The 13,735-nt window shown below is 45.2% G+C and overlaps 1 protein-coding gene across 1 annotated transcript in view; it reads left to right on the top strand.

The window, feature by feature from the left end:
* The window catches only part of HMCN2 (hemicentin 2), a 761,275-nt gene that overhangs the window by 613,363 nt on the left and 134,177 nt on the right, over nucleotides 1-13,735 (top strand). The window contains exons 56-60 of the mRNA XM_078646218.1: nucleotides 3,779-3,966; nucleotides 5,567-5,663; nucleotides 5,766-5,927; nucleotides 9,280-9,393; nucleotides 10,503-10,687. Of these exons, the coding sequence (XP_078502344.1) occupies nucleotides 3,779-3,966; nucleotides 5,567-5,663; nucleotides 5,766-5,927; nucleotides 9,280-9,393; nucleotides 10,503-10,687 (746 nt within the window). The remainder of the gene's footprint in view (nucleotides 1-3,778; nucleotides 3,967-5,566; nucleotides 5,664-5,765; nucleotides 5,928-9,279; nucleotides 9,394-10,502; nucleotides 10,688-13,735) is intronic.

The raw sequence follows: 13,735 nt of genomic DNA, 5'->3' as shown, positions 1-13,735 counted from the left end.
CCCCGGTGAACCAGATTTTGCAAAGGTGGGCTGGAAGGATCCTTTTTGACATTAAAGTGACACGTCCTGCTTGAATCTCTCATCCTGATTGACGGGTCTGCTGGTGTTTTTTGATACAACACTTTGGACTCACTTCAAAGAGGCCACCCTTATCATAGGCAAATGTTAGCTGACACTTGGGCAGGGCCCTTGTTTTGTCCTGGAAGCCAATCAGGCCTCAATCAAAATGGGATTCTCTTTGACATTACTGTGTCAAAGCCTGTTTGATAGGTCTGCTGGATTTATATATAACATTTGGGAGGGGCATTTCAAAGGAAGGTAACAGAATGCCAGAACACTGTGGGGCCTATTTACAATGAAATGGCACAGTACGGCGATGCAAGCTATTTAACTGCGCTGTGTCATTACAAGAATACGGTGCACCCTCATGTTTTTCTGCAGGTGCTAAAAAAGCTGCCTAGAACCAGCGCCATAACCCTTGCACCGTGGTGCAAGGGTGTGTGTTGCAGGGATGATTGAGTTTGTGCAGTAAGGAACACCTTCCCGCCCAAAACCAATCATTAATGGTGTTTTGCTCATTCTATGTTTGCTACAGAATGCACTCATAGAAAGAGCAAAAAACGAGGAGAAATGCAAGTATTTCTCCTCATTGCACCACTCCAATGCCTCCCTTTAAAGGCGATATATTTTGGCTTCCTCAGACCTACAAATCCTTGGAAATTTGGGGCTGTGTCAAAAAGAAATGTGTGTTGTGTGGGAACGCCTACAGCAAAACCCACTGAACGCCCCTTTGCCGCAGTAAACTGGGGTGAAGAGGGCCATATTTACTTAGCGGCGATAAGCCACAGAAAGTGGCTTGGCGCCACCCTGCAAATATAGATCAGGGCATTGTGCCACCGGAGCATCAGAAAAAGCGACACTCCAGTGGCGCAATGCCCTTGTACATATGCCCATGTGTTCGTATCCACTGTCTGTATGCTGAAAACTCAGCTTGGATTTTACCAGACGTTTTTCTCTGAGTTTGTTGGCGGTACAGGGACTGCCTAAAACTGCATTGTAGCGTTAGGTGCAGGATGCCACGAGGTTTACCGTAGTACACGCCCCACACAGACCACCTGCCCTTAGAGTCCAAGTTTAGTGCGGATGAAGACTTCTGCCATCTTGAAAATGCCCAAAGTGGGTAGAGTTAGCCCCAGGAAATTTACCCCATTTGTTAGGGTGTCCCCAGGTGTAATTTCCACCCACACGCTCCTGTCAGATCTAAATGTGGTATCTCGGGGCAACCACCTCAGAACACTGCTGGACCTGTGGACGATCGGAAGATGACTGAAACTGCTGTCTGAGAAGAGCCTAGAAGACTGGACCGGTTCTCCCTCTTGTATCCAGGACAAGGAAGGGGTCTCCAAGGGGCATATAGCTGACCTCCTGTTAAAGATATAGGGACAGGACAAGCTATAAGAAGCCATTTCCTGCAACTCTCCAGCTGGCCATGGCAGGTGCACCTGGACTGAACCCAGCTGTGGCCTCTGCCTGACAATCTATGAGACTACGTGTCATCCCTGAGGTCCTGGGGCTTTATAAGTGTACCACTGAGGTGGATTGGGACGTACAAGACTCAAATCAGAAGGTAAAGGTAAACCTTTGAGCAGGATGAACCTGGTTAAAAGAGGAAAGAGTATTTTTCGCACCACAGTGCATATTTTCAACAAAAGGATTTTCCTGCTGCCTGTAGGATTTTCTGCCATGAGCTGGGGAATCATCTCAGTAAAGGGCACCGGTGAGGAGAAGTGGTTCTAGGCATGATGTAGATCACTGATGAGTCATCAAGCAAGAGTGGCTTTAGGCTAATGTAGATCACTGATGAGTCATCAAGCAAGAGTGGGTCTAGGAAACGGTAGATCACTGCTGAGTCATCAAGCAAGAGTGGGTCTAGGATAAGGTAGATCACTGCTGAGTCATCAAGCAAGAGTGGGTCTACGATAAGGTAGATCACTGCTGAGTCATCATGGAAGACTGGCTCTAGGCTGATGTAGATCACTGCTGAGTCATCAAGCAAGAGTGGGTCTAGGATAAGGTAGATCACTGCTGAGTCATCAAGCAAGAGTGGATCTACGATAAGGTAGATCACTGCTGAGTCATCATGGAAGACTGGCTTTAGGCTGATGTAGATCACTGCTGAGTCATCAAGCAAGAGTGGGTCTAGGATACGGTAGATCACTGCTGAGTCATCAAGCAAGAGTGGGTCTATGATAAGGTAGATCACTGCTGAATCATCAAGCAAGACTGGCTCTAGGCTGATGTTGATCACTGCTGAGTCATCATGCAAGAGTGGCTCTAGGCTGATGTAGATCACTTCTGAGTCATCAAGCAAGAGGGGCTCCAGGCTAATGTAGATCACTGCTGAGTCATCATTGAAGACTGGCTCTAGGCTGATGTAGATTACTGCTGAGTCATCAAGCAAGAGTGGCTCTAGGCTGATGTAGATCACTACTGAGTCATCAAGCAAGAGTGGATCCAGGCTAATGTAGATCACTGCTGAGTCATCAAGCAAGAGTGGCTCCAGGCTAATATAGATCACTGCTGAGTCATCAAGCAAGAGTGGGTCTAGCATAAGGTAGATCACTGCTGAATCATCAAGCAAGACTGGCTCTAGGCTGATGTAGATCACTGCTGAGTCATCAAGCAAGAGTGGCTCCAGGCTAATGTAGATCACTGCTGAGTCATCTATCAAGAGTGGATCCAGGCTAATGTAGATCACTGCTGAGTCATCAAGCAAGAGTGGCTCCAGGCTAATGTAGATCACTGCTGAGTCATCAAGCAAGAGTGGGTCTAGCATAAGGTAGATCACTGCTGAATCATCAAGCAAGACTGGCTCTAGGCTGATGTTGATCACTGCTGAGTCATCATGCAAGAGTGGCTCTAGGCTGATGTAGATCACTTCTGAGTCATCAAGCAAGAGGTGCTCCAGGCTAATGTAGATTACTGCCGAGTCATCATTGAAGACTGGCTCTAGGCTGATGTAGATCACTGCTGAGTCATCAAGCAAGAGTGGCTCTAGGCTGATGTAGATCACTGCTGAGTCATCAAGCATGAGTGGCCCCAGGCTAATGTAGATCACTGCTGAGTCATCAAGCAAGAGTGGCTCCAGGCTAATGTAGATCACTGCTGAGTCATCAAGCATGAGTGGGTTTAGGCATAAAGTAGATCACTGCTGAGTCATCAAGCAATTCTTGTGGCTCTGTTGCAAAATAGCAAATTTATCCCAAAGCAGATTCATGTATTTATGTATTTTTCTATTATGTTTATATAGCGTGTATTGCACACAATACAGAACTAAATTGGTTCTATGGGTGAGGAGACACTGAGATGTACGATAACAGTTTGTTCTTTTCCAAAACGGTCCTGTTTCACAAGCTGACTTGTTTCAAAGAGCGAAACTATGCTCTGTGAATTGGAGTTAGGAATAAAGGTGGAACTTAGAAACTTTTGTAACAACACAAAGGCGACTGCACACAAGAGTGTTCATCTCTGGTGTCAGACATTCTGGGCACCAGGGATTTTTACATACAGACCAATTGGTTGTGCCTTATTTCAGGACCTGCGCTGTGATAAAAACACCTTGCTCAATATCCAGTCTTCACTCCACATGCTCAAAGTTGCAGTCATTTGACTTCTTGTCCCTGGAGCTAAAGGGGTTTCTGAGTGAAGTCACAATGTTCTTACGGGGGTCTTTAACCATTAATGACCGCACTTTGTTGCCTCTCTTTTTTCTTTGCAGGCCCTCCATCGTTTCAGAGTGACGTGCACGAGGTGATAGAAGAGGTGGCCGCGATTGCCAATGGCACTGCTCTCCTGAAGTGTGAAGCTACTGGGACACCGTCCCCCGAGATCTCTTGGTTCCGGAACAGCGTACCCATCGTAGACGCAGAAAGACACCATGTCCTGGAGGAGGGTCGACACCTTCAGGTATGTCTGTTTCATCTATCATAACTCTATCTCTACCTGGACGCTTTGGGGAGGGCTTGGCATTTGCACTCAGATGGCTGTGTACCCCCTTTCCAATGGTGCAGCGCCCTCAAAACATCTCTTTATGGCAATAATGTGTCCTATCTGAAGTTTAGCTTAAGACATTGTAAATAGGCAGCTAATGTATAATCATAGCCTGGGGTGTCTATCTCACATACTTCCACCTCCAACACACTTCTAAGGGCTGCGCCCCAAGACAAGATAAGAGCACCTCTATGGTCACTATTGCACAACATCAAAAAACTTTCCCTGAAAGGCTCATGGCAAACACAACCCGCTGCCAACCCGGCACTCGCCCAATGGGGTAACGTTCTACCCACCTCGATAATGCAGTTCTGCACCTCACAGTGGGGTGATGAGCACTCTATAAATGCTGCTCTTCCTGCTGCTGCTTCCACCCTTTGCCTCTTCCTGTGCCAGGAGAGTTCTCTTTTATTTTGACTTCCTGCTGCATCTCTGCACTTTGTAAGGAGAGTACCAGGCCCTCCAGAACGCATGCCTTGGTTTGTCCTCGCGCATCCTGTGTGCATCCTTATGTCCATCATACACTCTTGTACATCTTTGTACTCCAATGTCTGTCCTCGTTCGGCCTTTGAACCTCTGGGTCAGTATCCTTTTAAATATTTTGTGGCCCACAGGCAAGACATATCTGTGGGCCCGTGCATGGAACAAATTTTAATCATACTTCTTATTTCCTGCACTAATTCAAGCCTGAATGATGTCAAATGATATTAAATTATATGTTAAACATTAACAGAGTCACATAAATACTGTTGAAATGTGTTTTCTCAGAACCCCAAAACATCCTTAAAATGACAATCAATCAATCAATCAGAGTACTTGTAGAGCGCGCTACTAACCCGTGAGGGTCTCAAGGCGCTATGGGGATGGGGGGGTGCTGCTACTGCTCGAAAAGCCAGGTCTTGAGGAGTCTTCTGAAGGCTAGCAGGTCTTTGGTCTGTCATATGTGGGTAGGGAGGGCGTTCCAGGTCATGGCGGCGAGGTAGGAGAAGGATCTGCCACCGGGGGTCGTTCGTTGGCTGCGGGGGGCGAGGGCGAGGCTGGCGGAGTGGAGCTGGTGGGTGGGGGTGTAGAAGCTGAGTCTGCTGTTAAGGTAGGCTGGTCCGGCGTTGTGGAGTGCTTTGTGTGCGTGGGTGAGGAGCTTGAAGGTGATCCTCTTGTCGACGGGGAGCCAGTGTAGGTCTCTCAGGTGGGGGGTGATATGGCTGCGGCGGGGTATGTTGATGATCAATTGGGCGGAGGCGTTTTGGATGCAGGACACAGGATAGAGAGATGGAGTCAGAGGTAATGGTAGCCAGACAGGAAGAGAGGTTTAGACAGAGAAATAGGATAAAGAAAAGTCACATAAGGAGAAAATGCACCTTCCCAGGGGGCCTTGAAAGGTGGGCAGTTACCCACTTTGCTTGTGCCTTAAACCCTCTTTGTTCTGGGTCCCATGTCTGGTTCCTTTCACCTGGAGCTGGTTCGCTAATGAGTTCTGATCGCCCTCCAGCAGCTGAACTGTGTTCCTTCTTCGTAGATCCTCGCCGTAGAGCTGGCGGACGCGGACACTTACGTATGTGTTGCCGAGAACGCAGCGGGGTCTGTAGAGAAGCTGTTCATGGTCACGGTGTCAGGTGAGTCTGTGGGAGTCATGTGCCTTCAGCTTTAATACATTGTTACAAAAATGGATTTAAATAATGCTTAAAAAATGTAACATTTTATTATGGGGTTTGCAGTTCCTCCAGAGATTGTGGGTGTGAATCCGGAGACTGTCACAGGCGTCCTGGGAATCACTGTTAACCTGATGTGTGATGTGCGGTCACATCCGGCACCGGAAATCACATGGTACAAGGATGGGCACGTGCTGCTGTCCAGTGAGGAGATGCTTATCCTGCCTGGTGCGTATGGGTCTCTCTGAATGGTTAATACACACGCACCCCCTGCGGCACAGCTTACAGAATGTCTAACAGCCCTGACAACAGACTCACCTACACAGAAACACCCTCTCAGCCATTTAACCATACAACTACTCATCCATATATATAGAAACTTGGGGCCAGATGTACTAAGAAACTGTTTTGCGATTCCTTAGTTGAGAATCCTTGCGATTTGCAGTTAGGAAATCACAAAACGGCATGTACGAAAGTTTGATGAACACTTTCTACGATTCCCAGTGGGTCGCAAATAACCTACCTCATGAATATTAACTAGTTAGGTTGCAATTTGCGACTCATTAGGAACCGCAAAAACCACAGGGCTGATGGCCTGCTGAGGTCAGCATACCACCATGTCTGTGATTGCTTTTAAATAAAGCAATCTTTTTTTCTGTAAAATAATAAGAAAAATGAAAGGTTTTCTTTTCATCTTTTAAGAGCAGGCAGCAGCCCGTGGGACCACTGCCTGCTCTTAAAAAACTGCTTCACATGCAGTCACAAAGGGGAAGGAGTGCCATGGGGACCCCTTCCCATTTGCGAATGGGTTACCACCAATTTGAAACCGGCGGTAAATTGCAAATGTTTCGAGACCGCATTTGGGTCGCAAACATTCAAAGGTATCACTGCGATTCGGTAAAAAGTTACTGAATCGCAAAATGGATTTTGTACATCTGAAAGGGATATTTTGCAGTTGCAAACAGCCGATTCTGTGCATCGGGCCATTTGCGGACCCAAAAAAACTTTGTCCATGTGGCCCTAAATGTAAGAGGCACCCAGAATGCTATTTCTTTCCATCTTTTGTACCATTTTATTATTAGGAACACATCTGTTGCACGTAAGTCACCACACAATAATATTATGTTATGTTCATCTCATTTTAACATCAACAAAATATTCAAATATAGTTATCAATCAATCAATCAATCAATCAATAGCATTTGTATAGCGTGCTACTCACCCGTTAGGGTCTCAAGGCGCTGAGGGGGGGGGTCGCTACTGCTCGAACAGCCAGGTCTTGAGTTGTTTCCTGAAGGCGAGATGGCCAGGGTCAGCCGTAGGTTGGTGGGGAGGGAGTTCCATGTCTTGGCTGCCAGGTAGGAGAAGGATCTTCCTCCGACGGTGGATTTGCGGATTCGTGGGACGGAGGCGAGGGCGAGGCTGGCGGAACGGAGCTGGCGGGTGGGTGTGTAGAATGTGAGTCGGCTGTTGAGGTACTTCGGGCCCGTGTCGTGGAGAGCCTTGTGTGCGTGGGTGAGGAGTCTGAACGTGATCCTCTTGTTGACAGGGAGCCAGTGCAGGTGGGCAGAGATGTGGCTGTGGCGAGGGATGTCCAGGATGAGTCGTGCTGAGGCGTTCTGAATGCGCTGGAGTCTTTTCTGGAGTTTGGCTGTGGTTCCAGCGTAGAGGGTGTTCCCGTAGTCCAGACGGCTGGTGATGAGGGCCTGGGTGACCGTCTTCCTGGTTTCGGTGGGGATTCATCGGAAGATCTTTCGGAGCATGCGCAGGGTGTTGAAGCAGGATGACGAGACGGCGTTGACTTGTTTGGTCATCGAGATGGAGGAGTCCAGGATGAAGCCCAGGTTGCGTGCATGGTCCGTTGGCTTGGGGGAGGTGCCCAGGGCAGGGGGCCACCAGGAGTCATCCCAGGGGGAGGGAGATGGTCCAAGGATGAGGACTTCCGTCTTGTCTGAGTTCAGTTTCAGACGGCTGATTTTCATCCATTCCGCAACGTCTTTCATTCTTTCCTGTAGGTTGGCTTTGGCGGTGGCGGGGTCGTTGGTGAGGGAGAGGATCAACTGGGTGTCGTCGGCGTAGGAGATGATGTTGAGGTTGTTTTGGCGTGCGATGGCTGCGAGGGGGCTCATGTAGACGTTGAAAAGGTGGGGCTGAGTGATGATCCTTGCGGAACGCCGCAGATGACTTCGGTGGCCGAGGATCGGAACGGGGGGAGGCGGACTCTCTGGGTTCTTCCGTCGAGGAACGAGATGATCCACTCCAGGGACGCTCCTTGGATTCCGGTATTGCTGAGGCGCTGTATCAGGGTGCGGTGGCATACGGTGTCGAAGGCTGCTGAGAGGTCCGGGAGGATGAGGGCAGCAGTGTCTCTGTTGTCTAGCAGGGACCTGATGTCGTCGATGGCTGCGATGAGGGCGGTCTCGGTGCTGTGGTTTGCTCGGAACCCGGACTATGAGGGGTCGAGGGATCCTTTGGTCTCGAGGAAGTCGGAGAGTTGTCTGTTGACGGTCTTCTCGATGACTTTGGCTGGGAAGGGGAGGAGCGAGATGGGGCGGAAGTTCTTGAGGTCCGTGGGGTCCACGGTGGGTTTCTTCAGGAGGGCGCTCAGCTCGGCATGTTTCCAGCTCTCTGGGAAGGTGGCGGATGCGAAGGAGCTGTTGATGATGTTCCGGAGTTGGGGTGCGATGATGGAGTCGGCTTTGTTGAAGATGTGGTGTGGGCAAGGGTCGGTAGGGGAGCCGGAGTGGATGGTGTATACCAATACATGCATAATACATAGATGAATGTTTAGAGACAGCAAACACATCTTTGGCGACCCAGTCGCTTTTTTTTTTAGCTGGAAACAGACAAACAGAGAGATCAACACTGATTTAACATAATTATTAATGTTCTATAAGATTCCTTACCTTATTGTAAGCTTTTATCTTAAGAGGTTTTATCGTGAGGATGTCATTTAGCTTTCTAATATTTTTTTTGAATATCCACATATCATGAGAATTTTTGTTTGATAAAGTGAGATTGAGAGTTTGTAGATGGTCTTTCAATTCATCTTCATTTAACGTATATTTTAGTCTCTACATGAATATCGGCTTGCAAATTTCAGGCACTGTCAATGCCCTACCGGTAGCCAGACATCTGAGAATAAATCTACCATGCACTTGCTAGCCATGCACATCCATCACCCACTTTTGCAACCATTCCCTCTCACACATCTGTCCCATACCAGTGGACCTTGAGAAAGGTGTGCAGACTTCCTACCTGAATCATCCTACTTGTGCATTGTGGATGGTGGATAAGGGGCAGAGTCAAGTTAGATGTAGCTGGCCAGTGGTGAGGTCAATACTCTTAGTGGGCCACAGAGATGGCCCCTCGCTTCACTCATTCCACACTGAACAGAGGGTAAGCGATGTGACAGACATGTCAGCTCCTAGGATAGGCACATCTGTTCACATCTGAGAAGGACAAGCACTGATGACAGACAGTCCATTTCTAGCCCTGGTAGAGATGGTCGGTGCTTCTGATCGACGTCAGAGACAACTACACAAGCTGGAGAGAGCGCTAATGCTTTTGGTTCTTCCAGGTGGCCAAATCCTACAGATCCCAGAGCTGCGACTCTCCAACGAAGGGACGTACAAGTGTGAGGCGAGCAACGCGGCAGGGACCGATGTGAAGCTGGTCCACCTGCAGGTGCTTGGTAAGTGGTGTGTTTGAGCATGTGCAGGATGTTGACTCGCGGAAGTTCGATTGCGTGTTGGTAACATGTCTAGCATGCCACACACACCAAAAGTTGATCCTCTGTAAAGTTCTGAAAAAACTCTCCCATCACTCCCAGAATATTATGCATGACTTCATCCACAGATATCACATCCTCTGGTAGCACTTTCTGAATCCTGTGTCAGTCATTGATATATATATATTCAAACTGCAGTGTTATTCAGCATAGACCCTGCCCCAGAGGGCGTCTCAGTGCTCAACAGGCAGAGGAGTTATGACCAACAAAGCTGCAAGTGCCAAGAAACACAGATTTAATGACCCAGGGAGAGAGCATGTGGCCATTATGAGACAAGATATGCAGAGTTGGTGAGCACAGAGAAGAGGTTTATGCCTTTGTATTGGATTGTCTGCATGGCATGAAATACTCAGTTGTTGAACTGCAGAAAGCACCTCAGCATAAGTAAATTATGTGACATTATTGTCTATTAGAATTCCCGGTATTCATGTCACAGGCTGCATAACTGTTTGCTTTGTAACTTGTTCTTGTTAATCTTTTGTAGCCATGGTAATAGTAGTTACAGAGCACGTGCAGCTCAGTTTCCAAGATACTTAAACAATCTGAGTGTCCTGATTTTTAATGTGTGCTTCGTTGTTCTCTCTTAATTAGGATAATATTATTTGCAGTGCTCATGTAACAGACAGGATATAGTTTTGCTGAAATTATATTATTTTCATTTAACCATTGCCCTTAAAAAGACAAAATGCTCTTCATCACAAAGTCCACAGACTCCTTCACATTCAGTTTTTTTTTGCTTTGCAAAACCCAGCAAGAAGAAAGTAGCGTTCAGCTTCCTCAATATTAGGCAACAGGCACACTCCAATGTTCTGGAAAGCTGATGGACAGCAGAGTTTAAAAACACCAACACTTTCAGAATGTGTTTTGGGTTAAGAGTATGGTCAATCCTAAAGTACTGGGCAAAGATCATTCGTAAAGTACCGGGCAAAAACCATATTTTTTTCTGGATCTGCGTGTTTCATGTTAGATTCATGAGCGTAGTCGCTGATGCCTGCCTGTCTTGTTCCCTCAAGTTCCACCGCACATCGCGCGTCCACCCGGAGAGCGACAGGAAGTGCTAGTCATTGGTCTTGGACAAGCCATCGACCTGCAGTGCGAGTCCAATGCCGTGCCGGAGCCTTTAATAACGTGGTACAAGGATGGACACCAGTTACCAACCTCTACAAAGCAGCAAAGACTAGAGATCGCAAATGCCAAGGTGAGAGTTATCTATGTAATGATTCATACATGACATGAATGTAGTATCAACTAATCCTAACTGGATAGCCAGCATCAATTTATCTAGAAAACTGCAGTTTAACTTCAAGCATTTTAAGCTAAGTGTAGAAACGCATCAGGCAACAACGTAACATCATCCATTTCCGCAACATATTTTAGAACCTCCTTAAAAAAGCAGTCAGTTATAAATGACTGGAAGCGCATTAGAAGTGTGTTCTGATAGTTCATGAATCAAAGACTGGAAGTGCATTAGAAGTGTGTTCTGATTTTTCATGAATCAAGGACTGAAAGTGCACTAGACATGTGTTCTGATTGTTCATGAATCTATGACTGGAAGTGCTTTAGAAGTGTGTTCTGATTGTTCATGAATCAATGACAGGAAGTGTATTAGAAGTGTGTTCTAATTGTTCATAAATCAAAGACTGGAAGTGCATTAAAAGTGTGTTCTGATAGTTCATGAATCAAAGACTGGAAGTGCATTAGAAGTGTGTTCTGATAGTTCATGAATCAAAGACTGGAAGTGCAAATGCCCAGGTATGAGTTATTTATGTATTTATTCATACATGACATGTATGTAGTACCAACTAATCCTAACTGGAGAGCCAGCATCAATTTATCTAGAAAACTGCAGTTTAACTTCAAACATTTTAAGCTAAGTGTAGAAATGCATCATGCAACAATGTAACATCATCCATTTTCGCAACATATTTTAGAACTTCCTTAAAAAAGCAGTCAGTTATAAATGACTGGAAGCGCATTAGAAGTGTGTTCTGATAGTTCATGAATCAAAGACTGGAAGTGCATTAGAAGTGTGTTCTGATTTTTCATGAATCAAGGACTGAAAGTGCACTAGACATGTGTTCAGATTGTTCATGAATCTATGACTGGAAGTGCTTTAGAAGTGTGTTCTGATTGTTCATGAATCAATGACAGGAAGTGTATTAGAAGTGTGTTCTAATTGTTTATGAATCAAAGACTGGAAGTGCATTAGAAGTGTGTTCTGATAGTTCATGAATCAAAGACTGGAAGTGCATTAGAAGTGTGTTCTGATAGTTCATGAATCAAAGACTGGAAGTGCATTAGAAGTGTGTTCTGATTGTTCATGAATCAAAGACTGGAAGTGCATTAGAAGTGTGTTCTGATTGTTCATGAATCAAGGCCTGAAAGTGCACTAGACATGCGTTCTGATTGATCATGAATCTATGGCTGGAAGTGCATTATAAGTGTGTTCTGATTGTTCATGAATCAATGACAGGAAGTGTATTAGAAGTGTGTTCTAATTGTTCATGAATCAAAGACTTTGAAGTGCATTAGAAGTGTGTTCTGATTGTTCATGAATCAAGGACTGAAAGTGCACTAGACATGCGTTCTGATTGTTCATGAATCTATGACTGGAAGTGCATTAGAAGTGTATTCTGATTGTTCATGAATCAATGACTGGAAGTGCATTAGAAGTGTGTTCTGATTGTTCATGAATCAATGACAGGAAGTGCAGTAGAAGTGTGTTCTGATTGTTCATGAATCAATGACTGGAAGTGCATTAGAAGTGTGTTCTGATTGTTCATGAATCAATGACAGGAAGTGCAATAAACGTGTGTTCTGATTGTTCATTAATCAAAGACTGGAAGTGCATTAGAAGTGTGTTCTGATTGTTCATGAATCTGTGACTGGAAGTGCATTAGAAGTGTGTTCTGATTGTTCATGAATCAATGACTGGAAGTGCATTAGAAGTGTGTTCTGATTGTTCAATAATCAAAGACTGGACGTGCATTAGAAGTGTGTTCTGATTGTTCATAAATCAAATACTGGAAGGGCATTAGAAGTGTGTTCTGATTGTTCATGAATCTATGACTGGAAGTGCATTAGAAGTGTGTTCTGATTGTTCATAAATCAATGACAGGAAGTGCATTATAAGTGTGTTCTGATTGTTCATGAATCAATGACTGGAAGTGCATAAGAAGTGTGCTCTGATTGTTCACGACTCAATTACAGGAATTCCATTACAAGTGTGTTCTGATTGTTCATGAATCAAAGACTGTAGTGCATTAGAAGTGTGTTCTGATTGTTCATGAATCAATGACAGGAAGTGCATTAGAAGTGTGTTCTGATTGTTCATGAATCAATGACTGGAAGTGCCTTAGACGTGTGTTCTGATTGTTCATGAATCAAAGACTGGAAGTGCATTAGAAGTGTGTTCTGATTGTTCATGAATCAATGACTGGAAGTGCATAAGAAGTGTGCTCTGATTGTTCACGACTCAATTACAGGAATTCCATTACAAGTGTGTTCTGATTGTTCATGAATCAAAGACTGGAGTGCATTAGAAGTGTGTTCTGATTGTTCATGAATCAATGACAGGAAGTGCATTAGAAGTGTGTTCTGATTGTTCATGAATCAATGACTGGAAGTGCCTTAGACGTGTGTTCTGATTGTTCATGAATCAAAGACTGGAAGTGCATTAGAAGTGTGTTCTGATTGTTCATGAATCTGTGACTGGAAGTGCATTAGAAGTGTGTTATGATTGTTCATGAATCAATGACAGGAAGTGCATTAGAAGTGTGTTCTGATTGTTCATTAATCAAAGTCTGGAAGTGCATTAGAAGTGTGTTCTGATTGTTCGTTAATCAAAGACTGGAAGTGCATAAGAAGTGTGTTCTGATTGTACATTAATCAAAGACTGGAAGTGCATAAGAAGTGTGTTCTGATTGTACATTAATCAAAGTCTGGAAGTGCATTAGAAGTGTGTTCTGATTGTTCGTTAATCAAAGACTGGAAGTCCATTAGAAGTGTGTTCTGATTGTTCGTTAATCAAAGACTGGAAGTGCATTATAACCGTGTTCTGATTGTTCATGAATCAATGACTGGAAGTGTTTTAGAAGTGTGTTCTGATTGTCCATTAATCAAAGACTGGAAGTGCATTATAACTGTGTTCTGATTGTTCATGAATCAATGACTGGAAGTGCATTAGAAGTGTGTTCTGATTGTTCATGAATCAATGACTGGAAGTGTTTTAGAAGTGTGTTCTGAT

Source organism: Lissotriton helveticus, chromosome 5_1 (genome assembly GCF_964261635.1).
Source record: "Lissotriton helveticus chromosome 5_1, aLisHel1.1, whole genome shotgun sequence".
Classification (NCBI taxonomy): Eukaryota; Metazoa; Chordata; class Amphibia; order Caudata; family Salamandridae; genus Lissotriton; species Lissotriton helveticus.
This window is presented reverse-complemented; position numbering and strand designations above follow the sequence as displayed.